This window comes from Lissotriton vulgaris, chromosome 3_1, assembly GCF_964263255.1.
Source record: "Lissotriton vulgaris chromosome 3_1, aLisVul1.2, whole genome shotgun sequence".
Classification (NCBI taxonomy): Eukaryota; Metazoa; Chordata; class Amphibia; order Caudata; family Salamandridae; genus Lissotriton; species Lissotriton vulgaris.
Genome location: NC_141689.1, coordinates 2,017,072,766 through 2,017,088,635, shown reverse-complemented (window position 1 = coordinate 2,017,088,635; position 15,870 = coordinate 2,017,072,766). Strand labels below are relative to the sequence as shown.

General features: G+C 41.0%; 1 protein-coding gene across 1 annotated transcript in view; it reads left to right on the top strand.

Moving 5' to 3' along the window:
* Positions 1-15,870, top strand: part of LOC147728741 (EF-hand calcium-binding domain-containing protein 6-like) — a 377,333-nt gene that overhangs the window by 291,580 nt on the left and 69,883 nt on the right. Inside the window, exon 13 of the mRNA XM_086962496.1 lies at positions 13,759-13,897. Within this exon, the coding sequence (XP_086818622.1) occupies positions 13,759-13,897 (139 nt within the window). The remainder of the gene's footprint in view (positions 1-13,758; positions 13,898-15,870) is intronic.

The following is a 15,870-nucleotide window of genomic DNA, read 5'->3' as shown; positions in this document are numbered from 1 at the left end:
ACCCAAATAGACTCTGCCCCTATCTAGCAAAATGCAAACGTTTTTGAACTAGAACCTTGCAAGACCAAGTCTCTTTCCTAAGAAATTCTCTCTCCCTACCCATGTCCCAAGGTAAGACCCACAGAAATTCATGAAAGAACAGGAAGCCTGCAGGCTTTTAGCTCTTGTCGCTGCTGACATTTCTAAAGCCCCTGTACATTGACCACTTCATCCCATCTGGTGCAACACTTCTTTTCCTTGTCCCCTTTCGCACCCTCATATGCACTCTAAAGTAGCTTTTCAGCTGAACACTATATAAAATAAAATATATAAAATATAATTCCACTGCAAAGTTAATGCAAACTCGCAGGGTTAATTTTGAGTCTCGTCTAAAAGTGAAGCTGGCTATGTTGTTGGTGTTTTAGACTCTGAAAGATTGTGCTGTTCTCCATACCTTGCGTCTGAAGGACCTGGACTGTGGCCAATTGCATTTAAATGTAGGGCACATGATTTCCATAAATATAAAATGAAAGAGAGTGTCTTAAAAGAAACATTCAATAAATGTGTGTACCCGATATGTTATGTTCCAGGGTATTTGTAGAGCGCGCGGCTACTCCTGGGAGTGTCCTGGCGCTAGCGTGACCCCTTGACAGAGCAGTGAAACACAACAGCAGGCTCTTCCTCTACTGTTGAAAGAGACAAGTTTTTAAGATTCTCCTGAAACTAAGAAGGTCCTGTACCTGTCTCAGGGAAGGCGGTAGGCTATTCTATAGCTTTGAGGCTCCCACTTGAAAGGAGCGTCCCCCCTTACGTGATGAAAGAACTTTGGCACGATCGTCAGGCACTGTGTCGAAGACCGCAAGGATCTAGATGGTGTATAGGGCTGAATTCTATTCTTAATATAAGGGGCCCAAATGTTGTAAAAGGCTTTGAAGGCCAGCACCAGGGCTTTAAAATGTACCCTTTTTCTCACTGAGAGCCAGTGCAGGGACTTTAAGTATGGGGTCATGTGTGTCCTGGGTCCGACCATAAGTACAGCCCATGCCGCCGCGTTTTGTACCACCTGCAGGCAGCCTAGTAAGTAATCAGGGAGGCCCAAGTACAGCACTTTGACACAGTGCAACCTTAACGTAATCAGGGCTTGGACCACAGTTTTCCAATGCAAAGGGAGGGAGTTTCTCATTGTTTTTAATAGCCCAAAACAAGTGCCGGCCACTGAAAGGACCTGGGACTTCATTGACATATCAGCGTCCAGTTTCACCCTGAGGTTTTTTACGGTGGTGACTAGGGAACAAATTCTGGGGCCACCATTGGCGCCATTCATCGCCTGGAATATATCCAAAGAAAACAATTTAAGACTTTTCTGAGTTACATAGCAGTTGATTTTGCCTAAACCAGGCAACACCTTAGCTAAGCACGTGTTGATTTCGTTTCCTCTTAGCACCTCATCCTTCTCGCATGTAAACAACAATTGAGTGTCATCGGCGCAGGATATTACTTTTGCCCCATGTTCCGCTTATAAAAGTATTGCGCAATATGATTCGTCCATTCATAAGTAGGAGTGAAGGGGCTCTTTATTGCATTATGGGAAGAAAAGTCCTTTACAATCGTGAACAATTCCCTGCTGCTGTTCCCAGCTTGTTCGATTTTTAAGGCCCAAAATGATTTTTTTCCCTCACTTACTTTGGCATAGTGGGCTTTCAGCACCAATTTATAGGTGATTTTATTCAGGGGATCAAAGTTTTTCCTCCAATGCTCTTCTAACTTGCTATTCAGATCTCCTTTTGATTTTCCCCTACTGCTGCTCTGTACCGGGCAGATCCCAGGGCTAGCTCTAAGCTTATTAATAATAATCATAATTGTTCTACCCTGGCAGTCTCTCCGTGATTGGACACAGACTATTGATTATGATGCTTCTCATCTACTCTTCAGACTTGATAGCAGTCTGTAAGTCATTACTTCAAACTCTTTCTGCGCTCTTTACTCTAAAAAAATTTCTTATCATTATATGTCACGTTCTAGGATACAGTCGCCTCTTAGAGGATCAATAGGACATGACAGAATTCTACTTGAATTGTATAAAATCTGATTAAATTAAACTGATTTGAACAAATGTACATTACTTGTCAAATTTAAAAATGGAAAACAATTTCTGTTCCATTCAGTGCTCTTCTCCTTGCTACCTGCAGGCACTGTGCAGATCACGCCTCACAAACCAAATGGTAATTGACGAGCTACTCCTTTGCATGGAAACGAGAAATAGCTCCTCAAACTTCCAAAAGGTAAAGGAGATTCTGGGGATCATGAAAAACATCTTCTTACGCACCTTGCACTGTAGCTCCTACTGCTCTGAATGTAATGTAGAATCAGCCGTCATATAGGCTTTGGGCACAGCCCCCTATGTTTTTGTTCAACTTATGAAAATGAATCACTTTGGACTTAATGTCACCTACTCATGGTCTAGTAAAATCCACATTCCGAGAGGCCACGGAAGCGAAATTCTAGGGAAATCCTTAAAACAGAATTATCCATTCTTTCCTGAAAGCATGGCAGGAACTGCAATCCAAAATCACACTTGGAAGAGCTTCTAGAGGTGTTGATGCCTGAATGGTGATACAACAGGTTACTTTGTGTTCATACCCAGAAGAGAATACTTTAGTCTGTTTTGCTTGCTGGCCTGCAGAAGTGTTATAGAGACATAATACTGGACTTTAGGGTGAATCAAGCAAGTATGATTCGGGTGTGAACAACAATGAACATAAAAACCACACGATGTGTTTGAAATGTCACTCCCTGGTCAAGAGGAAGCCAATTGAGTGATCTCTTAATAAACTGCTTCCACTTTTAGAGGGAAAATAACAGGCAAACTGCTGCTTTCTGTGAGGTTTGCAATCTCAGGAATGGGTATCCTAAATGGTACGTCTTGTGTATTTTAGTTGATGTGAGACTTACAACCACCTTACTTTATTGGGCTAAATAGACAAACTCTGCAGAGTGGCAGACCCTGAAAGAAGCTGCCTGCACAATTTCACTATACCACTAGATTCAGCGACATTGTCAGACGCTCATTTTTAGCCTTCTGTAAAGTGACAGTGTGAACACTTGAGGCACACTATAGAAGACAGTGGTAGTCTCTTGTAGGCTCGATCACTAAAAGAACAATGTTTAAATATCTCCCCAACATTTTAAATAGTTCGAAATAAATGTATATTGTGCACTGAATTGCGGCTAAATAAATGTTTTTTACAGTGCTGTTTAATTCCATTTGGAAACTTTAGGGTGTTCAGGTGACTGGAAAGGCGGCTAATTTGCTAATTCAAACCTCCTTTCCAATTTGGCTAATATCCCCTATCACTGATTCTTCATATATGTCTGAGACCATCCTTCAATCAAATAATATGATGTTTACCTGACATACTTGGTGTGGTTTTCCTCCAAATCGTTTGCATTCACTCCTCCTGTTTTGCTGAATTTGTTTTTTTGGGCATTAGGACTCTGTGCACTTTACCTCTGCTAACCAGTGCTAAAGTGTTTGTGCTCTCTCCTTTAAACATGGTAAAATTGGCACATTTAATTTACCTATAAGTCCCTAGTAAAGTGGTATTACATGTACCCAGCGCCTGTAAATTAAATGCTACTTGTGTGTCTGCAGCCCCTATGGTGCCACCCACTTAAGTAGCCTTTTAAAACACGTCCCAAGCCTGCCATTGCAGCTTGTGTGCAGTTTTAAACTGCCATTTCGGCCCGGCAGAAAAAACCTTTTGCCAGGCTAAACCATCCTTTTTTTAATACATATAAGTCACCCTTATGGTAGACCCCAAATAACCCATAAGGCAGGGTGTATTGTGTTGAAAAAGCTGGACATGTTTAAGTTTTATATGTCCTGGTAGTGAAAAACTCTTAAATTCCTTTTTCAATACTGTAAGGACTACCTCTCCCATAGGATATCATTTCCTTATTGCATATAATAACTGACAACTTTTATTTGGGAATAGGTAGAAATATCATGTTTGATCTCTAATGGATTGTAATTTAAAAATCCTACTTAATGGTAAAGTCAAATTTTAAATTACAATTAAAAAAAAATGCACTTTTAGAAAGTTGTCATTTTCTTGTTCTAACCATTTGGTGCATACAGTCTACACAGGCTGTAGGCACCAAATGGTTCGGTGTAGTTGGAAGTTGGCCTTTGTGTACTCCTCCCAAACAGTGTCACTAAAGGGAGGCTAGTTATTGGTGGGACGGCCCATCCTTAACTTATGGGAGGGTGGAGCTGTCACCTACCACACTGGCAATTCAAAGGAGCTGCCTCAGCCCATACACAAAGAACTTCACACTAGCTATTTGTGACTCCAGATATCTTGGAGGCAGGGCAGGGGAAGTAAAGAATTTCTAGAACCAGATTTGGGAGGAAGTCTGGAAGTTTCTCTCACTTCAAAGTTGACACCACGTATAAATATTGGACCCTCAGACCAACTCTTCAGATCACTTTTGGACCTGTTTAATATTCAGAAGAAGAACTGCTCTGTTTGCGAGCTGCTGGAAGAACTGCCATGATGCCCTGCTGAAAGAAGGGCTGCCCTGCTGCCTGACAAAGAAATCATCGATTACACATTTACTGCCTTCAGTGGTAAGTACCTCCACCTGCCAGGTACTGCTCACCAGGTTTCTGCATTGAGTTGTTTCCTTACCTGACCTCGTTTCCCCCCTCCCTTCCCCCCCCTTGCCACGCCATGCAAAAGAACCCAGCTGGGTTCACTGTGAGTACTTTACTCTGAAGTTCACACATGGTTGGCACACTTTCACTCAGTGTTTGAGCTCGCATGATCTAGGTAATTACGCTCTGGCAATGGTCCTTCACAATCCTTTCCAACACATAGTGTTCATGTCCTTACACTTTTGTTCTCACCCCTATAGATGTCCCATACTACCCTGGTCCTGACGAGACCCCTTATCTACTTCCGGTTCGAAACGCCGTCGACGCTCTATGGAAATGAACCATACAAACAGTGTCTATGAATGAAGATAGTCACTGTAACATTCTGTTATATTTATTACTTTCATGGTCGTTATTCCTTTTTCCCCGAAATTACATTTTGTAGAAAGCTTGTATATATCTCACTTGATGTCACTCAATTGTTTTTCTGTTTTTTTGGTTCTCATAATACACTTGGGACACTTCGCACTGTGTTAAAAAATTATGTGTATAATGTGTATATGATTTATTTCATTTTGAAACAATACAAACTCAACTATGATATGAAACTTGGTGTTATGAGCTTTGTCTCTCTCTCTCCAATATCCCCTTGAACCCTCAAACTGTTATGGATATTATGTTTTGTTCTGACCCATGACCGTACACACATTGCTCCACTGGAACCATTGTTTCCTATATAAAGTACGCACCCTGGTTCCGTAGTGAGTAGGGTTCCATTGTTTTTCCTTTTGGCCTGTCAAATGAAGACTGGACCTGCTCCTTGACCCCAGAAGATTCCAGAACTACCAGAGTGACTCCAAGGGCTAGCTGACTGGCCCACTGTTCTGAGCGACAGACACATAACAAGCTCCAGCGACCTGTACTGCATCTACCCAGTGGTCCAGATGATAATGGACCTACCTGTGTCCTGTTGCATGGCCTTTGCTTGAGTGAGCCCTGATTCCCAGGCGGTGTCTCCCAGGTCTGGACCCTTGGATGGCTTTACTCCTGGTTTACTCCTCCTGGCCCAGCTGTGGGTCCCTCAGAATCGACACAGTGCAATGCAGCTCAATGCAGTTCGACGCAGAACCTCCCATCACAGAACTTCGCAGCTCCTGACTGGCAGCTTCATTGGAACCAACGCATTTCGACTCAGGACCATGCATTGCAGTACCTCGCAGCTCCTTATAAATGGCCTTATCAGACACAATGCAGCACGATTCATTTCGATGCTGGCCCAAACATTGCGTCACCTTGCAGCTCTTGATCTACAACCTCATCAGAACTGATGCAGCGCGACGTAGGACAACGCAGGACAATGCATTGCAGCTCCTGATGGGCAGACACCTCAGAACCGACACAGGGTGATGCATCTCGATGAAGGACCTCGCATTGCAGCATTTCTCATTTCCTGATTAGTGGCCTCATGTGAACCAATGAAGCGCGATGCATTCCAATGAAAGAACACGCATCTCAGTCTAGATATAATGTCCAGTGGAACAAGCTCCGTCCTGTGCTCCATCGCTGTCAGATTGAACATGTGACTTTGTCCCGGTCCGACATGCCCCGATAACCACAGTTCGAGCTTTGTGCTTTCTGGTGCTACTTTTAACTAAAACTTTGAAGTTGCATATCTCTAGTTCTACTGATTGGATTTTGGTTGTTTTGATATCATTTTAATGGGAAACATCCTTTACAACGCAACTTTTACCACGCAGTGCCTTTACATCTCAACTTTTTCAACGCAAACCATTACAACGCATTGCGCTGGGGGGCGCTCTAGGATAGGGAATAGATTTAATTTACTATCCAACACCTTCCCTACTATCCACGGGGACTGGAGTTGGAATAGTAAATTAAACTATTCACTATCCAGCACCCCTCAACACTAGGCGTTGTAAAGGCATGCATTGTAAAACTTGCGATGTAAAAGCATGCGTGGTAAAAGCATGCGTTGTAATGTCATACATCCCATTTTAATTATTAAAATGTACTGTTTTTCTAGTTGCTGTGGGATTTTTCTTGTATTGTGTTTACACTTTATTCATGTTTATGTACTTCATACGTACTTTACAGATTGTCTCTACATTAAGCCTGACTGCTTTTGTGCCAAGCTACCAAAGGGGGGTTAAGCATAGGTTCATTTAATGACTTTTTGTGGTTCACCCTGACAGGAATTATGGTTGTTGCTTGAGGAGGGCTCACTCCCCCCTCAACCAAAAGTCCAATTTCTCACAATTTTCTGGACAATTTTCTTTCGGGATATCTTGAACTCCACGGGTTCAGCTGATTTCAGGTCTATTCTTAGACCAAGATTAGGTCCTTCTGGTGTATTTGTGGAAGGTGCAATATTTTCTTCCACACCTGAGTCTCTTCTTCTGCATGAACATCATATCTTGAGTCCATATGGTTTTCATTTTTAATGAAGGTGCTTATGTTCCATACCCTACAAGGTGTCCTCATAAAAAGGAGCATGTTTGCTATTTCTGTTCAATTTTCTTTCCTAAACATGGTACGTATTTCCATCTCTTCATAGACGGTCCCTGTTTAGTAGGAAAGCTACAGATTCACAGCTGTAAAGTCTGACGGTGGAGGTGTTTGGGTTGGCTCACCTGTCATTTTACCAACATTCTTGCCTTTACAAGATTTGCTTAGTAGCAATTGCTGAACCTATTTTCTTCATTACATTTTACTTACATCAACTTACAAAGTTAACCTCAACTTTAGGAGGTGATGAGGTAAGCCTGTCTTTTAGAAATCGGTTTCCAAATCATTAAATATCTAGACTATCTCTCGGCCATCTTGAGAAAAGCATTTACAGGTACAATTGCCCTTACTTTTAGAAGTAAAAAGATGTACCTAGATTGATAGTTCCAAAACTTTCATCCTCAAAACAGGTTTTGATAAGATTTATGACCCTAAATTCTATTTAGGACTGCAAATATGTGCAAGAATGACTACTTCTCCACTGTTGTAAGTGTGGGACTAAAGGTTGGGACCTGGGTGTTACCACATGAAGGGCTCAATGGAGGCCACTAGGGATGTACTGACCTCCCACAAAAACCTGCCCTAAAGTCATAAACTTATATTCACCAACATTTACAATGTTTTTCAGGAATAATTTTCTCTCCTAACTGTAGTGTTAAACTACATGGAGTAAGTGTGCAAATTAGGAATGAAACTATGAAAGTGTCCCATATGTCCCTCGGGTGTTGGGGGGAGAAAATTCCCCACCTGCAAAAAAATTCTCACATTTAGAGAAAAAATAACAAAGGCGAGGTGCTTTAGCCCCATAACCATAATAAAAACAATCATTTTTTTCAGCTGATGGAAATTCCGCCAGTTTAGGGTCAGATGTGACACTTAGAAAGGTAATCGTTTTTATACATTCCTGTGTGCAAAAAAGAGATTTGTGTGAATCCCTTAAAATAGGAAACTCTACAAAAGTTGTATGAGGCACTCGGACAGCTTAAAGCTCATAAAGTTATTACTTTTTTATTAATCATAATTTTAAATGGTATCTCGGTCTGAACAGGGTAACCTCTGACAAAATACAAAAACCCAGAAGATACTTCATCTAAATGTATAAAAAGAAATCTTGTTTTGAAGTGACAAAAATAAGGGTAAAACCCGGATTTCTTTTTTTTTTTTTTAAATCGTGGTGTAAGTGATAATAACCCCCCCTGTGATGTAGAAGTATTTATATGTGTATGTTGAAGCCTCCTTTGGGATATGTGGCACATGCCTGGCTTCTGGCTCCATGCCCACACGCTGGGGTGCTATGTTCATCCTGGGCCCAGGGTCTTGCCCTACACGGAGCCCCACTGAGGGTGGCTACTCCGGGTCAGCAGCAGCGGGCAGTGGCGGTTTCAGTCCATTAATAATGCCGGGTTAAGACCTTGAAAAACCAAGATGCCTGCTGTTTTGTAACCTCGATTTCTGCCCTTCCGAAACAAAACAGAAAACGGATTGAATCTGGAAAGAGTACGTCAGATGTAACACATGATTTCTTCTGTGAGAAACAAACACCTCATGACGCAGCAAAAAAAAAAAGACCAATGGTTCGCTTTTATTATCTCGTTCACTCGGAAGAGTTCGAAACAAATTAATTGAGAAGAACAGGTCTGCAGCCTTTAGTCGATTAAATAATTACCGTCTGTCTGTCCTCTGACACAAAAAGACGATTTTCGCCCGTCTCTGTGTGAGGGGCACACTGCGAGATTTTAAGCTTCGAAGGAGACTTTGTATCTCTTTAAACCAATAAGGATTAATCACATATTGACATAAGCATTCATTTGCTAATTTCCTAGCCATTAAACTGCATGGGGCTGGCACTCTCCTCTCCCCGGCCTTCTGAAAGTCATGAATGGGGCTCAGAAAACCACTGGCCCTATGCGTTTTCCTCCCTATCTGCTTCCCTTAAAAAAAAAGTCTGTGTTTGATCGCCTTAAGGGGAAGAATGAGTTAAATGGACCAATATTCCAGCCGAGGCGCTAAACCGGGCCCTTTCAGAAACTCCCTTATGCACCTGCAGCAGCGAGGTCATTTGCACATACATACATACATACATAAATTAACAATGAATACATAATTTAATCCAGGCCGCAGCAATACCACCTTGCGGATTTGACCTTTTGCTTCTGCCAGTGGTTTAGTGCATTCCTCTTTCTTTTTGATAAAGTCCTCAGATGCTTGATGACTGTCAGGCAAATTTTCGTATTGTTTTCGCTTGATTAGTTCTGTATGACCTGGGGTCGCCCTTAAAATCCACACAGCTCATGTGGACTCCAAAAGGGCCTACTTTTTCTTTAAAAAAAATAAAGGGGTGGAAAACGCCTGCCATTTCTTCGGACAAAAGCTTGTGAAGGTTTTTAACTATTAGCCTCCTGAAAAGGCTACTTCGTTCAATCAAGCGCAAGAAAAACTCATTAGGGCGGTTGCCCTTCTTTCTCCTCCTTTGTTGTGAGAATCTTTGGTTTGCTTGGTTAAGTTTGTCAAGTGCTGGGAGAATTTGGTCCATGTGCCCTTGACCCGGCAGTGTACTACTAACGCTGTCCCACTAATGCGCGGGGCAGGAGGGGAGGTTCTGAGCTATTCACCACCCTCGCTACCCTCCACTACACCTCTAAATTGATCTTGGTTTTTGGAAGAAGTCTGTAAGCCAACGGGTGGTGTCAAGGCCTGATCGCCGCCAGGATACAGCAAACTGCAGGTGGACAGACACAAATGAGTCGCCATGTTCCGATGACTTATCAAACATGTTGGCTACCTTTTGGCTTGGAAGAGTGGACAAATTGTAGCATACTAAGACGTACCTTGTAGGCACTTATTTTAAGACCTTTTCAAATGCCAGTGCAGACTAACATCTATTTTCTGAAAACTTTATAGGAGAATTCAGTGTTTTTAATGCCACTACAGTGCCTCAGAACCATTATTAGATCATAAAACGAGACAGTCCTTGATTATTTACGTTCTTGGTTTGTACTAAAAATCTATTAATTAACTGCTGTTTTTAGTTTTTTAACATTTTGGTTTTTCATGCTTTTGATTGATTGTTCTATACTGTGACCTCCTTCCCACCAATGTAAAGCGCTCTGATACCTCCGGGTCCAGCCAGTGCTATATAAAACTTCTAAAATAAATAAATGCATCACAAAGCTTACAACAAGGGCACACAGTTCCAAAAGAGTGTGTGTGTGCGTGCACACCTATGTGTTTCCTTATGAGCCCTTAAGTGTATTTACAAAACGTATAGAGTCAATGCAATCCCTGAGCTTTGAGAATATACATAAAACATACATTTACATTTGACAGTGAAGTAAAAGCATGTTCTCTTGTTTCACCCCTCATTCATACACTGTTCATCCTCCAGCCAATATCAATCTGTGTCGAGGATCCTGCTGGACACAATATATCCAGATGGTTGCCAGGGAGCTCTCTGAGTTAAGGGACTCCCAGTCAGCATCCTGAAGGGCTCCCAAGAAAGACTGAAATTAATGTCCTCTTGCACTGAGCATCTATATCAGGCCAGGAGTGGATCTGCTTCGTTGCCACTCCCTATGTAAGTTCCCTGCCCACGTGACACACACTTCCACGTGCAAGTTTGAACTCTGTTGAAATTTTGCCTGTATTCCTCTAAGCTTCCTGACTTTCATTGCCTTTGTTTTACTGGCATTATAGGGGTTGTAAACAATCTTCAAATCATAGATTGTGTCAAAATTTTGAAAGTGGGCTTTAGGGGTGTTCTCCCCATCTCTAATGCAGATTTATTTTTATAAAGATTTTTAAAAGTCAGAGACATTTAGTGAGCAGTGGGCTGCATTCTCCGGTGTTCAAACCCAGGACATTGAGGGATAGACAAGTGGATCATAATTTGGCTCAGGTTTCTTTGTATATGCCCCCCAAGAGACCACTTGGTCTTCCTTGACCGCCTTTACACCAGCCACTAGGGAATATGTTGAGCCCTTTATCATGAATATGAAGCTCCTCAGATGATCTACGCAGGGTAGCTTTATTGTGCCTGAAATTAAGGACAGTGTCACAGACCAAATTTACTCCTCTTTGGCCATTTGAGAGGTTCTGTTAATATAGCTTAGTACTGTTGCTAACTACAGTCCAGTGACACCTTTTCTAACCCTGGGTAAATCCTCAAGAAAATTGTAGTGAAACAGCCGTTAGCAATTTTGAAGGTATCCTACACCCTGGACCTGTGGTGATTAGAATGACAGAGTGACAGAAACGGCATTCCTGAGAACCGGTAAGGACCTAAAGTCCATTTTGAATGATGGTGACACATCGGAAGTATTTATTTTGGTACTCTTCTATATATTAAAACAGTGAGCCTATCTGTTCTGATTCACCAATTAAGAGAGGTGGTAATCAAGGATGCCACTATGGAATGGTTCATATCATTCCTGGAGGGTCACTCCCAATCTCTCAATGTATTTCATTATACATCAAGGAGTACCTCAGAGCCATTTGGGGTAGTTCCAGAGTCCTCTTTATATCCATTGTTATTCAATGTATACATCCAAAACGTTTCTAACATCATCAAATCCTTTGGCTGCAAGACATTGTCATAAGAAGACGACACACAGCTATTTTTCAAATCCTCACATATAAAGGATATTATGAGGTATAGCTATCTTGAAGCTTAACACTAATAAGATGAAGCTACCTCTACATAATAGAAAATAGACACAGTTGGGATAGACCCCTTTTACCAATTATGGGGGAAAGGTACTGTCTCCTTTGCATAATATAAAATAGAATATGTAAGGAGTAGATTGATGGTACTAACACTTTCCAGCTCTATCTTAGCCCTGATCTAGAATTTTCACACACTGTGAAATACTTTTTCAGTGGGCATTCTATAACAGATTGATTCCAAAAATAATGATTGCAAATATTTTCTTCTATTTACCAAAATTCTTAGATGCAAACCCAGATCACAGTTGTAATTTTAGGCAGAAGCTTCCTGATCAGATTCCCCTTTTCTACCCTCACTTATAAATATTATGGAGAATAAATTAAAGGAAATCAGTAGCAGTTTCTAACATCGGAGATTTGAAGAATGGACCTATTAGCTTTGATATCACTTTCTTCAGATGAAAAAGTTTGTGTATTATTTTCTGAAGAATGTTATGAATGAAAGAGATGAGGAGGGAGGACTCCATAAGCATTTTGGGATTGATATGGCATAGCAATAATAAGGTAATGTCTATAAGGAATGGAGCTGGTTTTTGTCAGGCCACCAAATAGTACAATTAAGTTGGCCTTTCAGAATGACTAAAACAACCAAACATTCTCCACAGGAAGTCATTATATGTAAATTGCCCTTAGATATACTTGTTAAAAAACCTCCTGAAAACCTGTGTTCTAAAATGTGGTGTCCTGAGAGGAGCCAGTCCTCATCCCGATGAAGGTGTCACATAATCAGCTGTGAGATCTTATCGACCAATCTCCTTGTTGCCTGCCCTACCCCAAAAACATAAATTTGCTATCACTATGTTTTAATTATCTCAAAGCTTTTCATCCTACTTTTACATGTAATGTTTCTTGAAAGGATTGTAAAAATATTGCTTGTGTATTTGACTGCTAAGTACATATTGACTGAATGTGAAGTAAAAAGTGAAATTGAACAAGACTCTGCCATGCAGAACGAAGACATTAGGGGCCCGATGTAGGTAAAATTGATTTACCGATTTTTAATTACCGAATTTTACCGATTCGGTAATTGAAAATCGGTAAATCAATGTGGTGGACATGTAGGTATTTCCAGATGTGGAAATACCGATTCTGTAACATTCGGTATTTACCGATTCTGTAAAATTGTGCCCCTACATGCCAAATCATGTATACCGGTCGGCAACAGCCGAAAATACCGATTTTCGGCCGTTACCGACCGACCTACATCTGGCCCTTATTGTTCTACTAATGAGACAGAAGGTGTAAAAAGTCCATCTCCCAAATTAGATTCCCTAAAGACTTTATTGGAAATAATGTACTTCATTAATAACATATTTGTGCTCTCTTTCATTTTTACAAGGTTTACATTACAATGGCATTAAAGAGCTCTTGGCTTCTGCACTTGTTGCTTATAATGTAACTCTAAATCATCACAGCAAAAACTTTTCTAAGTTCTTTAAGGATAGCAATCCAAACTCTGACTCTACTGGCCCGAATAAATATGAAGATATGTGTAATTCATTTACATGGACATGCTTCAAAACACAAATAAAAGGTGTTAAGGCAAAATGTAATTCCCCCAGTACAGATAATCGATGATCTATTGTGCACTAAGCTGTCATGGGAAAAGGAGATCAATAGAGGCTTTCACCCTCTAACCTTGACTCCTCTTTCAGTGTTAAATGAAAACGACTAAATAAGATATTCACAAATGTGTGTGAATCTCAAACTACTTCTATTGTAATATTGTAAAGAATATGCAAAACGTAGCCAGTATAAAATATGTTATTGAATATACATACTTTAGCACATATATATTTACCCAAATGATAATGTTGATACACAATAAGTAATATTAAATTGCAAAAACATATTAAGAAAAATTTCTATTTTAGGAGGGGTGTGCCAACACTTTTTGATGAGAAGTCTAAAGCAAGATCAGAATCTCCACCTAGTACGGATATGGAAACCCAAATGTACCCAAGAGCACCCTCTTCCAAAGAAGAATACGTCAGCGGGAGAACACCAGAGCAGGTACATACAAAACTCAATATAAGAAGAATTTGATGGCACTGTTTTGGGGCATGAGTGTTAGCTTTTCTCATGGTTTTAAATGGGGGATCTGGTTCACACATGCTGTTTTTTAGTGATATCTCATGCTATGGACATGTGCATCTCTGATCTACTTTTGAAATAAACTTCAGAGGCAGCCTCGCTGGAGAAGGAGTGAGTATTGCTGCTGCTGGCTTGACTGCCAAACTTGCTACTCACCGAAAACTGAGGGCAAATGTCAAACCTTAGGATACCGACTTATGTTCCAATAAACAAAGCTCACATTACTTATTGATAGGAAGTCAAAGTGTAATGACATGTCAGGACACTTATGCATGTGATACGAATGTCACAAACACAGATAGCTACCTCAAATTGACTGAGAGAATTGCCGCCATCCCCTACACCACAACCTCTAGTTTGTGGGGCAGATTGCAAATAATACAGATCTTAATATGCTTGAGTTTAAGAAGGGTGTGGTGATTGCCTCCCTCTGACTCTTGTAATACCATGACCATAATAGTTACAAAATCAAATATAATTGATGCACAAGAGGATGTCTTGAATGGTCATGATAATTGTTTTTGAGAAGTCCATCTCCTCCTGTTTTGTCTTTGAAATGTTTCTCTTTTCCAGTATGATGTTCACCCTCTCCCTTTCAGCACACGCCTAAAGGCACCATCAAGCTTGGACTAATCGATCTCCAGCTTACACCGGAATAGATCTTTCAAATGTTTTATTATATCATTATCAATTTTCTCAGCACCAAAGTACCCGTTAGGTACCCTTGTTTGAATGAATGGCTCAGGGATTGTTAGGGGTGTGTGTCTGTGTGTGTGTGTGTCTGTGCACACGCATGTGTGATAATTTTAGACAAGAGTCTGCAGCCAAGTAGACAGCATTTCTTACCTTCTACCCTTTGGCAAGAGCCATGAGGTCCTAAGGAATTAAGCTTCAATTTGTCCTTGGGGAATGATACCAAAATATCTTAATAACAATATTGCTTAAGGAAATATTGTGTCCTAAATATTGCTTACATAAATATGCCACGCTGGAGTTAATAATAGAAAATAATAGAAATCTACTGGAAGAATATTTTTGTAAATGATATTTAGAGCATTATATTTATGTTAGGCAATATTATAGACAGTGATATTCTGATGACAACCTTTCTTGGTCACAATTGCCCTGAGTATACCACTCCTTTATAGCCTATGAAGCCACATCATGGTAGAGTGTTTAAGCTAGGAGAAACCAAATGTGAGTCCTTAGGAGTTTTCTTCCCCTTATATTACTGTCCTGTTTTATAGACCCCAAGAGTCTAGTGCCTTAAGCAGTCCTATGCGCCTCAATTAATTTCCCAAAACCCAATTTCTGGTTTTCTATTAAGAATCTGATTACTGAGAAAATAGTCTGAGTCAACAAAAAGTTTCTGCCGTAAAAATGTAAATTATAACTCCAGTATGGCTGACACATAGCATCTGTCCAAGGGACATCACCAGGAAAAATCCCCACAAACACCCACCCCTCCATCAACCCATACAGTTCCTTTACATCAAGCAGCCACTATCTCTTCTGAGCCCAGGGGTGCCCTCATACTGTCAATCTCCAAATCCCCACCGGGGCAGCCGCGGTCGGCAGTAGGAGTTCCTGCAGGGCGGTGACAGGGGGAGGGGCAGGGTGGGGGGTACTAATGTATGGATTACGGAGTTTAATAGGTAAGTAAACATATAAATAAATAAAACGAATTTCGTTGGGCGCACTGCATCGCATTTGGTGATGCAGTGCACGCAACAAAATTCGTTGTATTCATTTATATGTTTACTTACCTGTTAAACTCCGTAATCCACACATTACTACCCCCACCCTGCCCCTCCCTCTCCCCACGTCACCGCCCTGCAGGAACTCCTACTGCCGACCGCGGCTGCACGGGGGTGCAGTTGGAGGCTCTCTGT